Source organism: Cucurbita pepo, chromosome LG08 (genome assembly GCF_002806865.2).
Source record: "Cucurbita pepo subsp. pepo cultivar mu-cu-16 chromosome LG08, ASM280686v2, whole genome shotgun sequence".
NCBI classification, from domain to species: Eukaryota; Viridiplantae; Streptophyta; class Magnoliopsida; order Cucurbitales; family Cucurbitaceae; genus Cucurbita; species Cucurbita pepo.
In genome coordinates, this window is record NC_036645.1 from 6,002,722 (window position 1) to 6,026,976 (window position 24,255).

General features: G+C 34.9%; 2 protein-coding genes across 5 annotated transcripts; one reads left to right on the plus strand and one right to left on the minus strand.

The window, feature by feature from the left end:
* The first annotated feature begins 4,082 nt into the window (after positions 1 to 4,082).
* On the plus strand, positions 4,083 to 8,114 carry LOC111799781 (protein NRT1/ PTR FAMILY 6.3-like). The gene is made up of 5 exons (XM_023683260.1): positions 4,083 to 4,232; positions 4,311 to 4,488; positions 4,572 to 4,611; positions 4,733 to 5,307; positions 7,024 to 8,114. Exons 1-5 carry the CDS (start codon positions 4,109 to 4,111, stop codon positions 7,889 to 7,891), a joined length of 1,785 nt encoding a protein of 594 aa, XP_023539028.1. The 5' UTR covers positions 4,083 to 4,108; the 3' UTR covers positions 7,892 to 8,114.
* Positions 8,115 to 8,654: 540 nt separating this feature from the next.
* Positions 8,655 to 15,214, minus strand: LOC111800403 (oxysterol-binding protein-related protein 2A-like). Of its 4 annotated transcripts, XM_023684081.1 has the most exons (12): positions 15,123 to 15,214; positions 14,549 to 15,006; positions 12,936 to 13,295; positions 12,615 to 12,711; positions 11,830 to 12,272; positions 11,605 to 11,760; positions 11,233 to 11,400; positions 10,987 to 11,127; positions 10,389 to 10,616; positions 10,178 to 10,291; positions 9,506 to 9,698; positions 8,655 to 9,017 (listed from the first exon to the last, which is right to left on the minus strand). In XM_023684081.1, the coding sequence occupies exons 2-11, from the start codon at positions 14,927 to 14,929 to the stop codon at positions 9,516 to 9,518; spliced, it is 2,271 nt and encodes a 756-aa protein (XP_023539849.1). In that variant the 5' UTR covers positions 14,930 to 15,006; positions 15,123 to 15,214; the 3' UTR covers positions 8,655 to 9,017; positions 9,506 to 9,515. The 4 variants fall into 4 exon arrangements, 3 of the variants coding, with proteins under 3 accessions (XP_023539849.1, XP_023539848.1, XP_023539851.1); XM_023684080.1 differs by lacking the exon at positions 8,655 to 9,017 and having other exon boundaries at positions 9,269 to 9,698; XR_002815985.1 differs by lacking the exon at positions 8,655 to 9,017 and having other exon boundaries at positions 9,569 to 9,698; positions 10,178 to 10,286.
* Between the last annotated feature and the right edge of the window lie 9,041 nt (positions 15,215 to 24,255).

The following is a 24,255-nucleotide window of genomic DNA, read 5'->3' on the forward strand; positions in this document are numbered from 1 at the left end:
CATTTCATTTTGTGAGTGTCGACCAAAACTGTCGTGTCACTTGTTGAGTGAAGTTATACAAGTGTAAGCCGATATTGAATAATGTGTCAAACAAGTTGCTGATATTATTTCACAACATGTCTTCTTTGTCAAAATGTCGGTTGACCAATTAGATATAATTGCATCTATTGCATTTTCGACCAATGTGAAATGAATCTTTTAAGGTCTCTTTCATACCTTTCTTTCACTATTGCTTTCAAACAAAAACAAAAAGTTCATTATTATTAGTAGTGTGTTTTTACATCTTTTTCCAACTTGTGTAATAAGATTTTATGTTCAACCTATTATACATTACATTTTTTTTTTGTTAGTAATTTAATTTCCATAATCGAGGACAAAAAATAATAATAATCAGTACAAAACTAGGAAGTGGTACGGGATACAAAATTACACGAAAGTAAAGACCTCCAAAATACGTAGAGATTGATGCTTCGGGACGGCCCCATCTGTGATCGTACAACTCCCAAGCACTCCTCTATCCTGACTACTGGTCAACAATCACTTGAAAAAGAAATGAAGAATGTAGTGAATACAAAACTACTCATTAAGAAATCTACTTGTAGGCTTTCATCACATTTTTATTCTAATATGTTACCTTGAGATTTTCTTTAGGCTCTAGGAAGTTCAAGTTGAATCTCTATGACTACTTTGGGCATCTGCGGAGGTCTCAAAGTTTTAAGAAGTTCTATTGTTTGATTCTTGTCCCTTAGGATCTGTGTAACTCAACTCAGTTAGTTTGCTTTGCCTTGGCAATGAACGACTGGTGTCCTGAGTTGGACGCTATCACTAAGATCTAGACAAGAAAATAGGTTTTGTAGCGATGACTGATGTTTGGAGATGAGATGCTAGCTCAAGCATACTCTCACAATCAGGTAACGACAACATGGTGAGTGCTTGCCTACTTGTCATCCATGGGAGGTAGCTGGTGAACCCGATCTGGAAAAGGAAATGTACAACGAAATTAGTATATAAAATATACTCACTAAACAACTTACTTGTAACTTCTCATCGTATCTTTGACCTAGCAAGTGATCACAGGCTATCACTAAGATCTACGCATGTCGTTCTTGTTGTGCACAGTCTTAAGTATCTCGTTAGATTTCATAGCGATGACTAATGTCTAGAGATAAGGTGCTAGCGCAAGAACACTTTCATAATTAGGTGGGGACAACATGGTGAGTGCTTGTCTGCTCGTCATGCATGAGAGATAGTTGGCGAACCCATCCCATAGGCCATGAAGTCACTGAAGGTCGGAGGCGTTACCCCTTGTACTTGCTAGCTTGCGAACTACCCACTTGATCAATGCCTCCCACAGGTTGGATCCTCCACATAGGGTAACCTAGCTAAAATCTCTCACTCAGGTTGCACAAACCCTAACTAGCCTCCCCCTGGCTCAAGGGTACCAAAATGAAGCGAAAATAGTTGTTAAAGCTTCTCGAATGTCGCACCATCTACTACCAGCCTACATAGTACCTTTATTTTACTCCGGGGTCACCAACCATACCCCCTCCAAATGGTAAGTGGGTGTCCATTGACTTTGACCCTTTTTTCAATTTTTTTTTTTTTTTTTAAGGTCTCTCGAGGCATCCCGAGCATTTTTCTAGTTTGCACGAGTTAAACAATCACTCTCCAAGACCCCTAATAAATTCCTAGAAGCTCAGAATTTAAAAGTACGATTAAGGAACAATTACATACCTATTAAGCTCGGGTGTTACACCCTAATAGGTAATCTAATGTCATTATAATTTGAGAGGGAGTGACCATCGTGTCTGCCAAGCTAATGCACTCATGTGAACCCTTACCCCAACGGACAAGTTCACAACCAACAAATAGTTGAAGATCCCTTTATCATTCTCATATAAGTTTTGTTTGTGACACATAACTATTCTTAGGACCCGATCCTAGCTAATCCATTTGGTAATAAATTACTAAGATTAGATGTACACTCCATCACTATGAAAGGTTCATTGATAAGAGCTATTGGTTCTTTTCAAGGCTAATTATACACGATTCCTTCACGAGGTCTTCATTGGTTCTTTTCCATAAAATCGACATACGTCTTTGATATTTCTCAACTGGACGGGCAATTAATTTGTCTTAACGAACCCTTAAACCTAACTGAGTTAATGCTCCAAGATGTTGTGTGCCCATAGTTCCATCAGCGCCATCGGCCCATGCAGATAGCTAGAATAAGTGCATGGATCATTTATTGCACCAATCTACATTAAAATATCAACTAGCTTTGCATTCTACTTCATTTCTAAAAGCAATAGAAATTGCTCAAAATCTAACATCTATGTGAGAGTTATTACTTGGTCCTCACAGTTAGAGAGTCAAACGTTCGACAACGGTAGAATGGATTCGAACTTCTGACATTTTTATTAATGATATGTTTTTAAAGTTTTTATTCATAACGTAAATGGATGTCTAATTGTCGCAATAGTTGGATAAGTTATGAGTATTATATCAAATGTGGAAGAACAATTTGGTCGATAATCCACCCTATATAGGTTATATTCTTAATTAATGGTACATCTTTTATTCTTGTCCACATCTCCATGTTTGTTTATTCTTCATTTACCTTTCTTTTGAAGTTACACTTTTAAAAAATGCTAAAAAGAAATCATTTTCAACTTTTAAATTATATAATTGTATTATACGAACTCTAGACTTACCTAAATAGTCAAATTAAATAACTCCTAGAAAATAACTCATCAACCCACAACTAATAAATAGCTCATACTTCAACCAACAATCTCTATTAACTTTAGCTCGTCAAACCCAAATGATAGAAGCTTTTCCTTTCGTCGAGCTTCGAGCTTGTGGTCCTCTTTTTAGGTGGGTTCAATTGGATAAATTTGTCAAATTATGGCCAACGTACATAGCAGTAAAGATGATGCATCGCCTATTTTTCGTTCTTGCTTGGGAGGCAAAACGAGATTATTTAACGTTCTTACTTTCAAGTTAAATATTGTGGGTTTATTATGGCTCGAGCTCCCTATACCCCTTTCTTCTATGATACCCACGAAATAAAAAATGGATGAGTACCAATGAATTGTCACCATGACACTTATGCAACCAAACAAATGGAATCCTTTAGGCAGGGTAGCACCTAGGTAGTTACTTTTCAATATAGGACTCGCTCCAAACGAGATAGGCTGGAAAGAACTTTACCTGTGGCATGAACAGGAACCGGATAAGGAATATATTCAAAAAAGTGTTGAATAGTGTTGAATAAATCCTTAAACTTTAATTTTGTGTCCAATGAATCTTTCAAATCTTTTATTTTTTTTTCTTATAGGTCACTAACCCTTTCGATATTATACAATTCATAGACGTACTAGACACAAAAAAATCTCCAATACACATAAAATCCAATGTTATATATAGCACCGAGTTCATTTTTAAGTAGTTTGAATACATAAGCGACCTAATAAACATAAAATTAAAAGTTTCATAAATATATTGGACATTTTTACCCTTTGAAAACTTATTACACACAAAATCGACTTCTTTTTTAAAAATCAATGTCCAAATAAACACAAACCTAGACTGAACTTATAATTTGAATTAGAGAAATAAATAATCTCATATAATATCACGGTCGATAAAGTATGCTTTAATCGATTGAGTTACAGTTACTTGACACGAGTCTTAAACCGTATAATTACTGAATTCAGGGGATAGAATATTTAATTTTGAGTTGGCATGATTGAGTCCATTATATCCTAATCCTCTCTTTCAAGTTATAAATCATTTGAAATGAAAATTGAGGAAGATGAAAAATTCCATTTTTAGACTAACAAAGCATTTGAAATTATATTCTAAATAACCCGTTTTAATAGTGTTTCTTCTTCATGTTTCCACCTCCACCTCACGTGAGGTTCGAATATTATTTCATTGGCCTTTGCCTCTTCCTTTTTAGAACAACAGGCTATTTCAGTCACTTCACCAACTAATAATTAAAAATTTGATCTTTCTCAATCATTTTCCACCCTATAAAAAACCCCTTTCCTCACTTCATTGATTGCCCCAAACAAACACCTTTTCAAAACTTTCTTCTAAAGCCATGAACAATAATGCCTTCTCTCAGTCACAGTCCAAACCAACTCTTCCAGATGCTTGGGACTACAAAGGCCGACCCGCCGACCGCTCCAAAACCGGTGGCTGGACCGCAGCTGCGATGATTCTCGGTCGGTCTCTTTCTCTTCTTGTTCATACTATTTTTTTTTCGTCGTTGTCGTGACTCTTATAAATTTGGTTGTTTTCAGGAGGTGAGGCTGTAGAGAGGCTAACAACACTAGGAATTGCAGTGAATTTGGTAACGTATATGACAGGAACCATGCATTTGGGGAATGCCACTTCGGCTAACACTGTCACCAATTTCCTTGGCACTTCCTTCATGCTTTGTCTCCTTGGCGGCTTCATTGCTGATACGTTTCTTGGCAGGTTCTATTTCAAAAAAACATACCTTTTTGGATTTTGATCTTACTTTTCTTTGTTTAAGGTTGTCTTTTTGTTCATGATTTTAGGTACCTCACAATCGTCATCTTTGCAGCCGTTCAAGCAACTGTAAAAAAGAAAAAAACTATTTTTCCCATTTCTAATTTCAATTTATACAATTTTTTTTCATATGGGTTTTTTGAAAATTGAATGAAAAATATGTTTTTTTTTTTTTTTTTTTTGTTAATAGGGTGTTATAATCTTGACAATTTCTACCATAATCCCTTCGCTCCGGCCACCGAGATGCACGGCATCGGCGCCATTGAATTGCACTCCGGCGACCGAGTTTCAGCTGACATTCCTCTACATCGGTCTCTACACGATTGCCCTCGGCACCGGCGGCTTGAAATCCAGCGTCTCCGGGTTCGGTTCCGATCAATTTGATGAAACAAACAAGGAGGAGAGGTCTCAAATGACCAATTTCTTTAACTGGTTCTTCTTCTTCATAAGTATTGGCTCGCTCGCCGCCGTGACGGTTCTCGTCTACATTCAGGACAACTTGGGACGGCAATGGGGGTACGGCATTTGTGCCTGCGCCATTGTCACTACTTTAATCGTGTTCGTCTCCGGTACTAGAAAATATCGCTTCAAGAAGCTAGTGGGTAGCCCGTTGACACAATTCGCTACCGTTTTCGTCGCTGCTTGGAGGAAACGACGTATCGATTTGCCATCAGACTCGTCGTTTCTATTCGACATTGATGAGGTTGGAGATGAAGGAGATGGGAAGATGAAGAAACAAAAGCTTCCCCATTCCAAACAATTCAGGTTAGCCATTTCAGCCCATCTCTACCTTATTGTGTTTATTAACTAATAAAAATACCAAACCAAACAAATTGTGAATCCAAATTTTTTTCATATGAAACAAAAAGATCAAAGAACAAACCAATTGACGGGACACCGAACACTTCATGTCCATACAATATGTTATCGTCTACTTTTGAAGTGAATTATTTTCAAATATCTATCAATTATGAGAGATACTTTATTCTATACTTAAAAATTAAGATATTTTTTTTAAATTTTAGGATTAAAGTGATTGGTCCAAGTCATTTTCTCTATAATATTTAACTTATAATAATACCAAACACAATTAATTAATTTTTTTTTTTTTTTTTTTTACCCTCACAAAATATGGACCAATAATAGAAAGATATTTTAACACGTCATTTTAAATGAATTAATTTAGAGTGATAGTTAAGTAAAATTGAAGTTTTAGCATTAGAAGGATTGTGATGATAAAAGAATCAATCTATCAATAATAGAATATGAAAACTATTTCAAACCAAATTACTCAAATTTATGTTTAAATTTTCAATTCCAATTTTTTTGCGTTTGTGGTTAGGGTTTGAGAATTTTTGTGGTGCCCGAGCTTAGTTCTTTCTGGGTCATATGTGTATTTTTAAGTCGTTAAACTATGCTCGAGCTCAATGAAAAACTAAATTTCTTTCTTTGTTTTGGTCTTTTGGTAACTCAACTGATGAAGTCTAGTTGATTTGAAAGTTTTCAACCGAGATTCAAACTTCTGGTACCCACTTGCACCTAATTTAAATCCTCCTTTTTTTTAAAAAAAAAATTACGTTTTTTTTCCTCATTCCTTATCTATTTGATTTTGTGGTTAGGGTTTGAATATTTTTGTGGTGCCCGAGCTTAATTCTTTCTGAAAGATTCATACCACTGATTTCAGGGTCAGGACGTGTATTTTTAAGTCCTCAAACTATGCTCGAGCTTGGTAACAAAAACTAAATTTCTTTCCTTGTTTTGGTCTTTTACTCACATGTAATAACTCAATTGATGAAGTCTAATTGATTTGACGTAATAACTCAATTGATGAAGTCTAATTGATTTGAAAGTTTTCAATCGAGATTCAAACGTATGACACCCACTTGCACCTAATTTAAATTCTCTTTCTTTAAAAAAAAATTGACAATTTTTTTACTCCCTCCTTATCTATTTGATTTTATGGTTAGGGTTTGAGTATTTTTGTGGTGCCAAACTCATTTATTTATGAAAGATTCAATCTACTAATTTTAAGATCAAACGGGTATGTTTTAAGCCATTAACCTATGCTCGAGCTTGGTAAAAAACTAAATTTTTTTACTCACCTGTGTAATAACTCAACTGATGAAGTCTAACTGATTTGAAAGTTTTCAATCGAGATTCAAACCTCTAACACCCACTTGCACATAATTTAACCTACCCGATGTATCTTTCCCACGAGGAAAAACAAAAGAAAAAACACGAGAAGAAAAAAAAAAAAAAAAAACAGANGTAAGAACTAGTGGGAAAGAAATGGACAATAATTTCATGGAAGAAATCAAAAAGGGTCACGAGAACAATTGTTTAGGACAGACTGTCTTCAAAATCAGTGTACTCATGCTTCTTGTCTGTTTTTGCTGAGAAAATCCAAATTTCAACCTTCCCCAATTAACACCTTCTTCCAAATTATTTCAATTTCTTCTAAAGTTTTGATTTTTTTTACAGATTTTTGGACAAAGCAGCAATCAAAGAACCAGAAAAAGGAGGTGATATTACATTGATGAACAAATGGAACATATCAACCTTAACTGATGTTGAAGAAGTGAAAATGGTGATAAGAATGCTACCCATTTGGGCCACAAACATCATGTTTTGGACAGTCTATGCTCAAATGACAACCTTTTCTGTCTCACAAGCCACAACCATGGAACGCCGCCTTGGAAACTCATTCCAAATTCCGGCTGCCTCCCTCACTGTCTTCTTTGTAGGTAGCATTCTCATAACCATCCCTGTTTACGATCGACTCATCGCTCCGATCGCTCGAAAGTTACTAAAAAACCCTCAAGGCCTGACCCCATTACAACGAATTGGCATCGGTTTAGTCTTGTCGATTCTCGCAATGGTGGCTGCAGCTCTCATTGAGCTAAAGCGACTTAGCGTTGCGAGTTTACATGGTCTTATGAATTCGACAAGCGACGTACCATTGAGCGTGTTTTGGTTGATACCACAGTTCTTTTTGGTAGGGGCAGGTGAGGCATTTACTTACATTGGGCAGCTAGACTTCTTCTTAAGGGAGTGTCCAAAAGGGATGAAAACAATGAGCACAGGGCTGTTTCTAAGCACACTATCATTAGGGTTTTTCTTGAGCTCTTTCTTGGTGACAATTGTGCACAAAATAACAGGCAACAAGCCATGGTTGGCTGATAACCTCAACCAAGGGAAGCTTTACAATTTCTATTGGCTTTTGGGCATTTTGAGTGCTTTGAATTTTGGGGTTTATTTGGTTTGTGCCAAATGGTATGTGTACAAGGATAAGAGGCTGGCTGAAGTGGGAATTGTATTGGAGGAATCAGAAATGGTTTGCCATGCTTGAAAGGGAAGTGCTTTTAGAGCCCTTTTTAACTTTTTAGTATACATACTTGGCCAATGTCATATCTCCCTTTTCCCTTTTGGAAGACCATAAAGTTTGTAATATCTCTATCATAGAATGAAAAGGGAATAGAAAAGGAGGAAATTTCAACTTTCGAGTGTGGTTTGACTCAATTGTCAATCCCATGATTATGAATCAATCAATACAAGAAATAATTAGTACTTAATGATTGTATAAAATCATGTATACGATGCTTTTGTTATATTTGTATAAAATAATTTAATTTAGACTTCTAAAGAGTTGTTTAGATTAGTAGGAAAGAGTTCGAGCCTATTAGACCCAAGCTAGATCACCTAAAATGTTGGCTTAAAGCCGTCACAAAATGTATTCGAGCGTATTGACCCAAGCTAGATCACCCAAAATGCTGGCCTAGAGCCGTTAGAAAACATATTCTCTGACTAGCTTCGAACCGTAAGAAAACATATTCTCTAACTAGCTTCAAACGGCTTAAGTAAGATGAAAGGAAACAATAACCTCTTTTTTTATAGTGGGGCTAGCTCTCCACTTTTCAACCCAAGTAGGTGGAACCTAACTATTATTATCCAACTTTTTAATAAATTTTATAATATATAATTCTCTTCGATAAAGAAAAATGACTCTTAATTACTTACTCTGGTATAAATTTCACTCATACATCACCCAAAAAGTTACAAAAATTTCTCATACTCCTCATGCAAAAAAATTATATATATATATATATATGACGAAAGTGTTTATTAAGCTGAACATTACATAATGGAATTGAGAGGAAAAATTACAAACTCCCCCCTCCCCGACCCCAACTCCCAATCCAAACCTCATAAAACTAAACAATAGCTAAAAAAGAAGTAAGGTAGAGAGAAAAGAAGTAAGGTAGAGAGAGAGGGATGACAATGAAGATAGGCATAAGATTTTGACCTAGAAGAATTCTCTACCTAAGCGCTCAAAGAACCACCAGTTCTTCTCAAACACCAGTTCTTATCAACCTTTGAGAAGAAGTATACTGAAAAGAATGGAGCTGAAGAAGAAAGGCAGGCTACTGGTATTCGTCGCTGTTTCTACAACGTTTTCGAGCTACTGCTGGCATTATCTGGCAAATTCCAAGACCATGGAAGGAAGAAGCAACCCATATTTTTGTAGATAATAGAGAAGATTTAGAATGAAAGAAATAGATCCATTAAAATTGGGAAATCCATCCAAACTGAGATAGAAAGCCTTATATTGACTTCTTTCACTTATGATGATCTCAAATAATTTGATTCAACTAAGTTAACACGAGATTTACTACTTTCTAAACCAATGGATCATGTGGATATAAGTTGAAGATTATACAATAGAAAATAACACACAAAATAAGGTAGGATTTATACAAACTCATTGATAGACATATTTAAAAGTATATCTTCTGTATTAAATGATATTTGGAATATTGGCCATCTTAGGATATTCAGAAAGCAACTTTACAGTTGAAGGAAATTGAAGAAGACTTAAGGAGCAATATAATATGCACAAACTTAGATTGGTCTTTCATTGACAGGGCAAAATTCTATGGATATGCAAAGAAAATCGACGACTCACCTGACTAAAATCATGATCCCGATTCACCGACCAAGTTCTCGCTCAATTCGCCAAAAACATCTAGGCAACCATCCCACTTTCTTTCTTTTCGTGCTTCCCAGTAGCCACCCATGTATTTGTATGGCTCGTCTGTGTCTTCACCCTCTCTATGGAACCATCTGGGCTTCCAACCATTGTCTTGCAACTTCCTTGACTGTGTATAGAGAAACAATGAATGATAGAAGAAATAAGGCAAAAGGAAAAAGAATCACAGTAAGATATATGGTTCAAATAAAAATCCTGCCTGCCTAAATTATAACTAACCGTATCTGCATATGATCTATATCCAAAAGGGACGGGGCGCTAGCCTTCTAGAGGCTTATTGTAACGGCCCAAGTCCACCGCTAGTAGATACTATTCTCTTTGGGGTTTTTTTTAGGGATTCTCCTTAAGGTTTTTAAAACGCGTCTGCTAGAAAGAGGTCTCCACACCCTTATAAAGGGCGTTTCGTTCTCCTCCCCAACCGACGTGGGATCTCACACTTATAAATCTAACCCATTAAGAATGCTACAATCTCATTTTACTTCATCGCTTCCTTTGGACTTGTTTTACGCATTGCAGTAAATGCAAAAGGATCCTACACTTATTTTATTAACTGAAAGCCTACAACTAAATGTAGCATCTTGAACATACAATTCGTTGCCGTCTCTCCAAGCGTTGTTTCTCTGCATTTGCCTTTTCGTATTCGCCGTTTTCTAAATGTCGCTGGTCTGGTCTAAGTCTTGAATCCGTGGGTGGAAGCCTTTCCTTAAACCGTGATCAAACACCAAGGATCAGATAAGATTAAGGGCATTGTAAATACACTTGACAAGAATGCAATATAGAGTTAATACATCATATGTACCTTCAGGTCCGCTGTTAGTTCGTTAAGAGTGATGGCAAATGAAGTTAAATTGTAACGAGTGAGATTAGGAGGAGGTTTTTCGCTTTTCCACAGCATTGAGACATCACTTGAACTGCTGCGATTCGGGTTTCCATTGCTTTCACCTTCGACGTAATACATACCTTCATCCCATTTGCCAAATAATGTGGCAACCTTCCGACCATTACCATCTTCAACAAATCCATGAACCTAGTGATTTCGTATAAAATGGAAAAGTAATAAGGTTAGTTTTATCCTCGTGATTATTCGAGCTAGATTGAGTGCACCTCGGTAATTCTCAGACACAACTATTTGGTCCTACTACATTTAGTTGACAAGGTAACTCGTGAATATTAAATCCTACGTAGGTGGTCACCATGACCTGAACGCATTCCTCTAAGCTCTTTACTATTTACATCAGCCCTTATTGACCGGAAAACCAACCCAAGGGGATTAAAGACATATACCATATATAGTGAAATTGAGAATTCAGTCAGGAAAAACATTGAAACAGCTCAATATAACATTTTGCAAACAAATTGAAGGTAAATGACCAGTTTAAACAATCAAATTAACTAACCTGATGAGGATTTCGATCTAGAATTGAAGGCTCTTTGAACTTAAGTGTGCAAGAATATTCTCTATTACCACGTATGTGCATCGTACCATGGTGGTCACAATATACTTTTCCAAGAATGAGATTATAAATATTTGTTGTCACCTGAAAATTATAAATGCACTTGAGAATACATAGAATAAAACCAGGAACAGAAAGCACTTCTTTTTCTCTGTTTTCATCAGAATACAAACCATCATCCATTCTCACCTTGCTCCACTGAAATCTTTCTCCATCATCAAACTCCAGGTTCAAAACTCCAACAGGGTCGAGCTGAATCGAACGACCCCAAAATTTTGATCGGAGGTTACTCTCCCCCCAGAATTTCCATCCTCTACCTACACAGTGGCACGCAATGACGGTTGGGTGGTGACTGACCTGAAGTTCAAACATCATTCATTGTAAAGAAGGTAGCCTTTTATTATGATTAATGAGTTTCCTATGTTTACTTAAAGCTAGAGCATCAACTAATTGGTAAGAGCTGTACAGTCTTGTTACAACTCCAAAGAATAAACATTTTACATCAGATCATAATCATAATCATAATTATACTACTTGTTCTACACATCCCTATGTACCAACCTTCTCCGAGAAGAAGCGAATCCCTTTCTCAGGGAAGTCAGCTTCATAAGTTTCCCCTAGCAAAGGGTTGAATGGCTTACAATGTCGTCCTTCAGAGGAAGCATAACCAGAAACAGCAAATGCAGCAACCTTGAGGACTCGGAGGAGATTGTTCCCCTGCTAATAAATTTCAAAGATTAGGCACAAAAACAGTAGCATCTTGAAATAAACTGCATATTTTCTCACCTGTATTCCATGTTCATATGCTTGGTCTACAAGATGAGAATATTCCATATCCTCGCAACATTTCTGAAGGGATGATATGGGCTCATTGAAATAAACTGGGAGACAAACTCGTGCAAGATCCTTTCCAACATTGTCTTTTATCATAGACCAAAGACTGACTCGTTTCTCTTTCTCCACGGGATCTGGAAGCTTTTTTCTTCTCTGAACATTAGAATGAACAAAATTTTCAATCTGTTCGTCGTGCATCTTCTCTGCATTGTCCTGTCGACTATCTCGAACCTTAAGCGTATCGGAGGAATCAGAAGCCCCTTTTACTGATCCACGGCCAAGAGTGACTTCTGTAAAAGATTCGTTTGTGTCATAAAAGAAACTTTCATCCACATCAGATCCATCGTCAAGATCTTGTTTCTCAACATCATCCGAAGACTCAGTAGTAGCACATTCTGTAAAATTAAAAAAACCAACAGTTTCTTAACAATAATGGTAAAGGTGGTAGAACGAGATTCACTTGATCATCATATTATCATTTCCCTTGTACCACTCACTGATTAATCGTTTAATGAGATATTCAATACCTAACCGATATAAAACATAGATTGAATCAGCAAAGTATTCAAAGCCATGGATGCCTAAAATAACTTTTCGATCGAATTAAAAGCTTGATCCAAGCAAATATTGTCTTGCATAGAAGATACATCTTAACTTTTCTTTTTAGACATAAGGGCAAAATGATTATCAGCAAAGAGTAAAACAATAAACCAGAATAGTTCATACAACAAGCTTACCACTGTATTTTCCACTGCATTCGGTGGAAAATTCATGTTTCATCAACTGGTACTCACCATTGTGAATTCCATTAGCTTCAATTTCTATATTAGCTGCCTGCCACCACGTTGAATTCAAATGCTTAAAATGAATATTAACCACCGGAGCCTAACATTAAAGAAATAAAAACAAAAATGTGGAATGACAATGGTCCCATAAAAAAAGTGAAATTTATAATATTTTTCAAGAATAGTTCATACAAAATGACACCCTAGCTCCTAAGGTTCTTCAATTTTTAAAGAGATCGCAATTGATCAATGAACAAATAACTAAGAAGTTACCTCAAATTCCCTCAAGGTATCAATTAAAGAAGATCTTTGTTCCAAAAGTACTTTCAGCTGTCCCTGCATTTCTGAGAACTCGGAGAGGATGATTTGTTCGCAGTCCTTAACAACTGCATCACTGATTCCCTCTTCAAGTAAACGCTTCTCGAGTTTCTGAGTGGAAACGGATAAATCATTTGGTACAAAGGGAAGGTTATCATTCAAAATTCTCAACGGAAATAAGCTTCTGGAAGAGGCTAAAGCTTGAATCCAAATCACCCTGTCTTTCTTTGATTCAGTTCTCAGATGAAGTGTCTTTGTTGCAGTGAATATATAAAACCGTCGGTCATCTGATTTGCTTTCTCGGAACGATGAGACCTGCGCATAGGATACGCAACATCAATTACCTGAAGGATGGATCTTGGCATCCCAAAATGTCTTTCGACCAAACTTTTAATGTTTTTGACACCCATTTGGGCATAATTCAATACGCTAAAATATTAAAATTTTGACACAAATTGAACTAAAAGGAAAGAGCCACCAAGAACAGTCAGAGATGGATAAAACATCAAAAAAAGCTTACCCAAAGAAGAACCCAATTAAATGAATCAAAGTGGAAAACACCCTTCAAATTCAAAAAAACCATACAAAAGGGGCTCAAGTTCTTTCCTTAAACAAACCAAAACCAGCTTCTTGAATGCTTCTCATGAAAATGCACACAATCAAAATCCGACTCCATTTCCTTAATCACTAGCAGAAGCCTAGGGAACATCCAAAATCAAGTAGCTAAATTCCAGATCTAACAAAGATAAACCTCTATTTTTCTCTGGCTATTTTTCTCTCATTCTCTCTCTCTCTCTCCTACGCTTATAAAGTTCAGGAAGAAATCTTGTTTTAGAAATGGAGGATAGTGGTGTCCCACCAATGTTTCTTGTCCCCACCTGTTTTCGTTTGTTTCCTTTTTAAAGCTAAGCTCAAAATAACAGTAAAAATTGGGGGGCAGCAAATGCCATTGGAAGTGGAAGCTATAGAAGCCAAACAAAACCATCCAAAATAAAAGAATTTGTTTTCCAATGCAACTACGTCACCCTTTTCCTTAAATAATACTTAACCCACCATCAGATCTTTACGTTCATACGTTTCCTCAAACCCCAAAATAAATAAAAACCAAATTCATCTGACAGTATAAACTCAACCCCATCTCAGATTTCAAAACCAAAACCTTAATTACAAGAAGAACAAAAATAATATTCAACACTGTTTACCGCTAATCACAATATTATGTAATTATGAGGAAGAACATTTGAAAAAGAAAAGAAAAAGAAACAGCAATGTCAATGGATCACTGTAATAGCCAGAAGATAAATGAGAAGAACATGGTCAGAAATTAAAAGCGATTAGAGTTTTTCACAGAACAGTCTAAAAACACCTGCTGATGTGACTGACCCACTAAAAATCCCACAAACAATCAGTTAAAAGAAAACTGTAATAAAAAAACACCAGGCGAAATCAAAGATCACGAATCCCAACAACAAAACAGAATCAAATTTCAAATTGAGATCGAGACAAACAAATTCATCAATTCGTTACCAAAAACCCCCAAAATTCACAATCCAGAAACCATAATTCACCTTCAAATGAACGATTCCCCCACTTTTCTGTCGCTTCCTTCTCGAAAGCCGATTCGTCGAAATCTTTCCGATCAATTGAACATCGTCATTAGGCTGTGATAGAAGGCTGATTTTGGAGTACGACAACACACCATCTCGCAACACAAACCATCTCGATCTCCATCCCTTACCGTAATTAGTCCATTTGTAAAGAACTCCAGCCACTCTATCAACAGATCTAGAAATCTGCTGAGTGTTAGCATTCGAAAATGCCGGAAAGCTCACCGGCAAGCTTCTACTCCGGGACAATGACGAGGCTTCCTCCGGCGACTGGTCGCCGATTCCGCCGCTGAAATTCTCCAGAGAGATACAGCAGAGAGGATGCATCTCCTTGACCCGCATTTGAGCTGTTTATTGTATTTCTTCAATTGTAGAACATTAATACAGTGTATCTATCGGCCCTGTTCGCCATTGAAACGCTGCATCATCATCATCAAAGAAAGAAAAAGAGAGGTTGTGAGCAATGAAACGAAAGAAGAGAAATGGATTTGGAAGTGAATGGTGATATAAAAGAGAGAGGAAATGAGGTTTTCACCATTGACGGAGCTACGCGGCGCTCTGAAACTGAGAGGAATCCGCCATGGGAGAGGGAAAGAGAGACGAAGAAATGAAGAACGAGTGAAAGTGTAATATTTTGCTTAAGAAGGCAACGCATTATTTAAGATATTAGATTTTATTTAATTATTTGTTTAATAAAATAAAATAAAGATCGTTGTAGTGGTGGTACTTGTTGAAGCAATTAAAGCTGGGGGCAGAAATGTAATTGACTACGTGACTTTTTTGTTTATTATTTCAATTATTTTCATATTCATTTTATAATTTATTATAAAATAATTATTTAAAAGTTTATGAAACGAATTGTTATAAAAATAAAAAAAAATTGAATCAATCAAATTGTCATTAATTGATGTGAAATTTTGTGATATGGAATTCTTTTTATAATTTAGTAATTTATATCGAAAAACAATTCAATCAAATGACAAAATCGACCAAATTTATTCATTATTTTTTAATGGTTATTTGAACATCACTTCTAATGCTGAACAATATCGTGACATTAAAATCTATTATACATCCGGTAGCTTGGGGTTATAATTTAACATTGTCTATTGAAAACCGTTTCGGTATTATTATAAAAATCATTATTACATTTAATAACACTAAACCATTTAGGTATATACATATATGGGACGGATGATGCATTTTTCTCCGAGCATGACTATAAATGAATTTAAAATCTAGAGTTTCGGGACCAACAGTAACAACGGTTATTTTATACTTAACGCTACTAAAACAAGGATAAGTGCTGGTCGAGGACATTGCATCTAAGTATTGATCGAGAATTTTCTAGCTACGAAAATGTTTGGATTTGGAGTATAAAAATTATATATTTTAGCCAAAATAATAATAATAATAATAAGAGGTGTGATTATTATGAGATAAAAGAGGATAAAAATTGGCGCTAAAAAAAGTAAAAAGTAAAAAAAAAAAAGAAAGGTGGGGAATGCCAAGTGGGAGGAATGACAGTACGGTAAAATTGAAAGAAGGCAATGAGTGTGGGCGGTAAAAATAAACTAACCTTTGCCCTTTTACTTTTTTTGGTTGGAGAATGTGACCTTCATGAGTGCGAGGAGGTTGAGGTTAAAATACAAAAAGTTTTATCTTTTTATCCTTTGACTTTTTTTTTTTTTTTTTTTTTTTTTTTTTTTTTTNTAAATTTAAAAATAATCAATACCCATATTAAAGTCTATCAATTATATAAAATGATTTTGATATGACTAAAGTTTCTATCAATTGAATTTCGGTCGATTTGCAGGTTGATATTTTTTTGGTTGGGTAACTTCATATCCTACTCTTAAGATTATTGTGAAATTAATAATATTTGACATTTGTAACTGATATCAGTGATATAGTCTGACTTGTGAATATTTAATATTTAAGTTTTATGAGATTTTAGTTATTAATATAACATGTATTATGAATAAATACGAATTTTTTAAAATAATTAAAAAAAAAAAAAAAACAACCCAACGATCCAACTTAAGTTAAGTTGTGAACTCTATTGACGTTTGTGGTGGTTACCAACCCAACCAACACAAAATTTTGAGTTGGTTCAAAAGATTTCTCCAATCCAACCCAACCATCAATAATTCTTTCATCTCGATTAAGCATGAGTTTATCAAGTTAAAAGTAGAGCGTTAGAGCTAGGACGATTTCACGTTAACCTAGGTCAGAATATTTCTAGTAGGTTGAACACCCTAGGATCGTGAGTGGTGAACTCTAGTGCTCCCAGAAACTTAGATTAGTTTCAAGGAGCTAGTTCATAGTGTCCTAGAAATGAGAGTTCAAGATTTAAACTACAAAGACGTACTAAGAACCTAGTAAACCTCCGTGACATCCAATAATGACTAAGAAAGTTTAATAGACCTATTAGCAATGAGAACAGTGACACTAGAGATTCCGCCTCCTATCTTTTTTTTTTTTTTTTTTTTTNGACTAGTTCAAACCTTCTAGTGTCTTGCCATGCAATAGAAGTAGAGGATCAATACTATCGAGCTTGACTTATGCTAGATAGTATAACGTATTGAGGCGTCTAGGTGCCTTTATTCGGTAGAAATGACCAAAGATCTTTTGAGCAGTACAGCCATCTCGATCACACATGTAACTTGATAACTGGTAAGCAAACTAGGCCGCTCTCCCAAGTGTGTCTTTATTGTCTTGCTAAAGGGTATGCTAGTTAATCTTTCACAAATGATATTTAAATAAGCAAACGTCATACTGTCCTATCGTATTTTAAGGGGTAGTACCTGAACTTAGGATATTTTTCACTCATGGGAAATGCAAGTTGACTAATTCTAAAGAATAGAAAAATTAGTTCACCCTAAGTTATGTCATGTAGATTTAAGACGTTAGACTGTCATACTGTCTTATTATATTTTATGAGGTAGCACCTCAACCTAGGATAGTTGTCATTCACGAAAATGCAAGCTGACTAATTCTAAAGAACATATCGCCCCAAAGTTCAAATATGTTGTCTTGTAGATCTAAGACGCTAGACTCTAGTGAACAACTTTCAGATCCCGATTGAGTTTGTGATTGACAAGAGAATTGCTTAATCAAGGCCTTCTCAAAAGCTTAGATAGATATAAAACATAGGACCAAACTTCCTAAAACTTAGATAAAATAGGTTGCTTACCGACTATTTTTATACACATTCTAGTTGAGGTGGAAGAATATTCATGTAACGACCCTAAATTTTCTACTAAATCTAGTTCAATGCAAAAAATACTTCATTTAAACTTTTTCATAAAACATAACTTCTCTCAAAACACAACCATGGACTTACGTGTTTGAAAACATCTTTAAAACGACACAACAATGAACTAAATGAAATAAATAAACCTTCAATTTTAAAACATTCTATTCTAACCCGGGATGATAAAATAAATGCGACTAGCCTATGCATGTGTCATGGTCTCGAGTTGCGATGTGGTCGTCATCCATATAGGGAAGACATGTCTTTACCTGAAATAGAAGTAGCACATGATTAAATATTTTAAGAAATAATTAGTAAGTGACCCTATTATTGGAATTAAATGCAAACACATATAATTTCATGAATGAGACCTATCATAACAATTTATTTTCGTATGGCGGCCATCCTAATGGACAATTGGAATGTGTACTTAATTTTCCTACACACAGTCCACACGTGCGAGTTGGACCCACCAACCTTTTCACACACCTCCTGGTCCCCTTTTTGGTCGAGCGAGCATTCTCTAGTAGTTGTTGATGCCTGACATCCGTTAGGAATATCAATTGTCAAGGCAGCATTATGATAACATAATAATCATTCTCCTGCTTCGTAACGTATATGTTTGTACTATCGTGAAAGATAAGGGGTATCCCCAATGCATGTGCACACAATCATGAATGAGGTCCCAAAATTTTTCAATTTTCATTATCAATTAATACAACCGCGCTAACGTCTTCCTCCATATCATATCATTTGTCATATCATTTATCATATCATTTGTTGTATCATTTATCATCTGTTTCATGCATATGTCGGGGTTGTATTTCATGCTAGTTCATCGTTTTGCATACCAATTACATCATATACCCATACATAAAAATTCTCATCATATACATATCATACCATAACGTATCGTATCACAATATATCATAACATAAATATATCAATTTATCACATATATCGTACCATAATATATATCATATCATTTTCATATCGTATCACAATATATATATATATATCTGTCATTCACATGTCATATCATAATCATATCATTTCGTAAACACTTCGTAGTCATATCGTTTTCCAAACATATCCTAACTATATCGTTTTACCAATCTATCATAAACATATTATTTTCTATACATAATCTATCCATATCATTTTGTCCATCTATCATAACCATATCATTATATCAATCATATCTTAGTTATATCATTACATTACGTTCATCGCATCCTTCTCGTAGCCTATCTCACACATATCATTAAACACATCCCAACGATACGTGGAGCAACTTGGAGGAAACAAAATCCAAACATATTCAAGTGCAGGGAGAACGTCGGCTAAGACCAACCAAATTTATAGTCTCAACCTTGTAGTTGAGTTTGGGCTATACATTATTACAATATACTTATTTAAATACCGTTTTAGAACACATCACATTCAAAGAATTTGGTATTTTTCTTGAAAGCATCAAGGCTCAATTTGAGGCATGTAGAGCTAAAAAGCATGTGCCCTTCCCTCGAACTCGACGTTTCGAATGGTGTTCATCTTTCGGATCTAAAGATTTTTTTCCTTCGAACTAAGAAGATTAATACCTCTCATTTATATGCTTTAGTTTTAGTTTAGCTCTTATGTCTTTAAGAACTTGATTTTTGTTCTTCTCTATATTGTTAGCCATTAGCCATGAGTAGAAAAACCCTAAATTGATAAGTTAAACTAAGTCATTGAAAATTAATAATAAGATATTTAATAAAGCTTCTATCAAAGAATAAAGATGATAGGAACATAGTGTAAATTTAACTCTTATAAATAATATAAGAATAACGATTTATGTCTAAGATTCGAAATTTGAATTCAGTACTTAATGGCTCCGACATTTTCTTGTATCATCTACAACATGGTCACATTACTTACTCTTACTTTTTATTAGCGAAGACTATCTTCACAGACGAATACGAGTCATTTCCATATGTTTTGCTTCCACTCACATGCATCCTAAAAAAAATTCGCTAAAGGTATAGAAAGATAAGTAAATTAAACAATGTGTTGTTCTTGGGTGTTGTATGAACAATTGAAAGTGACCAAACAATGGGATGAAAACACAAGTTCTTATGTGAAAAGGAACAACTTTGGGAAAAGAAAAAATGGAAAAAGGTTTAATTTTCTTGGAGAATTCGGAGAGAATTTTGTAAAATTGTTGGGGTGGCAAAACCTATGTTGGACACGTGCAGCTCCTAGTGTCAGTCCATTCAAATATATAAATACACTTTTTATTTACAAAAAAAAATAATAATAAATAAAATAAATTCAATTTTCAATAAATGTGTTCAAACAAATCGTGGAGGTTGATGACATCCCGAGACTTGAGATGAAATCACAATATGTGGACTGTTGTAACAGCCCAAACCCAGAAAACCAATAGATATTATCTGTTTTGACAGCCATTAATCTCACAGTTTTAAAAACGCGTCTATTAGAGAAAAGTTTTCACGCTCTTATAAAAAATTATCTGTTCCCCTTTTCAATAATATGGGATGTCACAACTATATTCCTGAGAATCAGGATAACGAGATGAGATACGACATTGCATTTGAAAGACTTTACCTTAGAGTAGATGCAAGATTGAACTGAGTCATAAGCAAGTGAACATGCAAACATGAACGGTGTGTATGGCCATACAAGCTTAGTTCTTATAAATTTGAAAACGAAATGGGATTAGCAAAAGCTTTTAAGCTAAGAATTTAATGTGTCACTCTCTAAAAACTAAGCATTGCTTTATAAATGGCATTAATTTCTTCATTACAACCTCCAACTTACCAAAAGTAATGATAATTAAAAGTATTAAAGCTTCACCTAATACAAACTCTATGGTTGCATCATCACAAATTTCATATACAATAATTTAAAGTGCAACCAATTAATGTTCACATACATGGTAGTGGGAGCTACATGAGTTGAAAAATATTGCAATACACCAAAAACAAATCATTTTAAACCATAATTATTGTCCATCCATTTGTGGTTAATCAATTAATATGTATAATTTGTTGTAATATGCGTTACATGTTCGATTATGGGTTGAAGATCAATTTTCAGACGCTTGGATATAATCGAATAATCATGGAATTGGTACAACTCAGTCAAATGAGTTAATTGTTCATTTTGTCTAATGAAATGACATAACTAGACAATATTTATTTATGTTCTAAAGTTACACGTTACATGTTCTTATTGTGTGGATGTCTTTTTTGGCCCTTATTAGGGTTACCGAACATTTTTAATACTTAACTTTTTTCAAAAAAAAAAAATTTCAAGTAATGACAATGACATTTGTGGAGTCATGGGGTTGGTGTCGACATCCTTATCCATTTGTTTTTAGGTTTAAATATTCTTAATTTTTTGAGGTTATATTTTAAGGTTCAAAAGATTTAAATTCAAAGTTGATAGGTTACGAACATCTATTATTCAAGATCGATGTGGATCAACTCGTTTACGTAAAGCAAGTGAATAGCAACTTGGGAGAAAAATTGATATACATTTGTAAGCTAAGCATCCAATTTTAGCACTTTATTAGCACAAAAATGCTGCCGACCCACCCTCTTGGCAGCCCTACCTGCCTCCTCTAACTGTGTTTTGCTATCATTTTCATTCTTTAAGGCGACATTTTGCAACATCGATGAAAAACGTTTTTACTATTTATTTCTTTGATAAAAATGTATCAAAGATAGTATCTGATTTAATCTCCATACAGTACAATATTTTATCGTTATGATAAGATAATATACGTGCTTTAAACGTATCGTTAAATCACTCGGACAATTTGGTTTAATTAAATTTATATTTATATTGTTTAAATATATATTGTAATGATTAATATGTACAATAAAATATTTGAATCTATCCATTTGATCCGACACAATCTGCAAGCATAAATTAACATATTGATTATGTTGATAGTTCATAATCTTTGTTTTTGTTAATTAATTGGGTGTTTCAGTCAGTTCTTAGTTAGAATCTCTTCCTTTTCATTAATTTGGAATCAAAGATTTCTTCACTTATAACAAACATCAAACAATGTTGAACTTAAAGATCTTCTTGAGGAAAAGAATAACAAATCAATATTACCCGCTAAACTAATACTTGAGTAACTATTAAATATTCGAGTTGATAGCGACCGTATAAACAATATATCATTACTAAACACAAAGGCTAACATGCCACGTTATTATTCGAAACTACAATAAATTTTTAATCCCATATGTGATAAAAACATTTAGGGATTAAGTCTATTGATTCGTATGGATTCGTGAATGTCGTTCAAATTTTTTAATTTATGTCTAACCAATACTAACATCATTAACATTTTTAAACTTAATTGATCTATTAGATATAAATTTAAATTTTACTTTTGAATAGAATCTCAAAATTTCACCTTTTAATTTTTTTTTTCTTGAATTTATAAATTTAAAAGTTCAAGAATTAAATCCGCACAAACGTTTGGACTCACAAACACGAATTGTAACCGTCTAAGCCCACTGCTAGCAGATATTGCTCACTTTAACTTGTTACGTATCACCGTTTAACAGAATCCTAAAATTTTATTGGTAATTTTCTTTTATTGAATTTATAGATTTAAAAGTTCAAGAATCAATCCAACAAAAACTTTGAACTCACAAGCACGAACTCTAACTGCCCAACCCCACGGCTAGAAAATATTGTCTGCTTCAGTCCATTACACATTGTCGTTAGCTTCACGATTATAAAACATGTCTGTCAGGGAGAGGTTTCCACACTTTTGTAAGAAATGTTTTGTTCCCCTCTCCAACCGATGTGGGATCTCACAATCCGCCCCTAAGGCATGTTACATATCATCCTCAGCTTTCACGGTTTTCAAATGCGTCTATTAGGGAGATGTTTCCACAATCTTGTAAAGAATGTTTCATTTCTCTCTCCAACAGACGTGAGATCTCATAATCTACCCTCTTAGGGGCCAGAGACTTCGCTGGCACACCGCCCGATGTTTGGGCAGGTACTTTTCGCTTTAACCCGTTATGTATCGCCGTTAGACTCACATTTTTAAAACACGTCTGTTACGGAGACGTTTCCACACCCTTATAAGCAATGTTCCATTCTTCTCTCCCACCGATATGGGATCTCACACGAACGCTATACCAATCAATAGATTACGTATTAATGGGGGGTTAAAAGCAAAATGAAATAAAGAACACAAACTCTAAAGATAACGTTGTCATCACTTTGAGAGACCAAAGGTATGTGGTTCAAAAGCATAATATTGATATCTCAATCTAAACCCATGTGTTTGTGTTCAAGTGTGTAGTACTAATTTTCTCACCCACAATTGCTTAAGTTTTAGCTAATCACATTCAGAAGTCTCTTCCAAGTGTCACTTAAAAGTTAAACAAGATAATAAAATGTAGACTTCACAGCCACTAATTCAAAGTCAATATAAAGGCAATTGAATTAAAAAGAACAAATAATTCCACTTTTGTTTTGTTAAAATGTCTTTTTCTCCATCCTGTTTGAGAGGTGCCTGCATTAATTGGAATGCCCACAATGTTTGTTATAATACCATCTTTAAGATATTCTCTGGATTTGTAGAAAAAGATCTGTGGGGTTGTGATTTGGAGGGTCAGGATTCAATGCCATTTGTGATTCATTCTAAATTATATAATATTGTAAGGTTTGGAAGTTCATACAATTATGGTTGAGGAGCATCTAAATATTTTCTCTTTAGTATCTTATAAAAGAACATTCAACCTAGGATTTTGTTTAAAGTGTTGTCAAACTCTAAGAAAAACATTTTAGAGAATAAAATATATTAAAACATTCTGCTAGCGGTCGAGTTGGACCGTTACAATATCTGCTAGTGGTGGGTTTGGGCCGTTACATATGGTATCAGAGTTAGATATCGGGTGATGTGTTAGCGAGGAGGTTGAACTCCGAAGAGGGGTGGACATGAGGCGATGTGCCAGCAAAGACGTTGGGCCACGAAGGGGGTGGATTTGGTGGGGGTCCTACATCGATTGAAAAAATGAACAGTGCTAGGGAGAACGCTGGTCCCAAAGGGGGTGGATTGTGAGATCCCACATCGGTTGGGGAGGAGAGCGAAACACCCTTTACAAGTGTGTGGAAACCATTCCCTAACAGATGTGTTTTAAAAACCTTAAGGGAAATCTTGAAATGGAAAGCCCGAAGAGGACAATATCTGCTAGCGATGGAAATATGCCGAAAAAAATATTTGAAGCAGAAAAAACAACTTGAGTGAAGAGTATACATCTAACGAGTAATTATAATGGAGAAATCTCTAATTAGTTTCATAAACTTTCTTCTCTAGTTAAAAGTCACTAACAAATCACTAAACTTGGTCCACAACTTGGTGTAAGCTTGA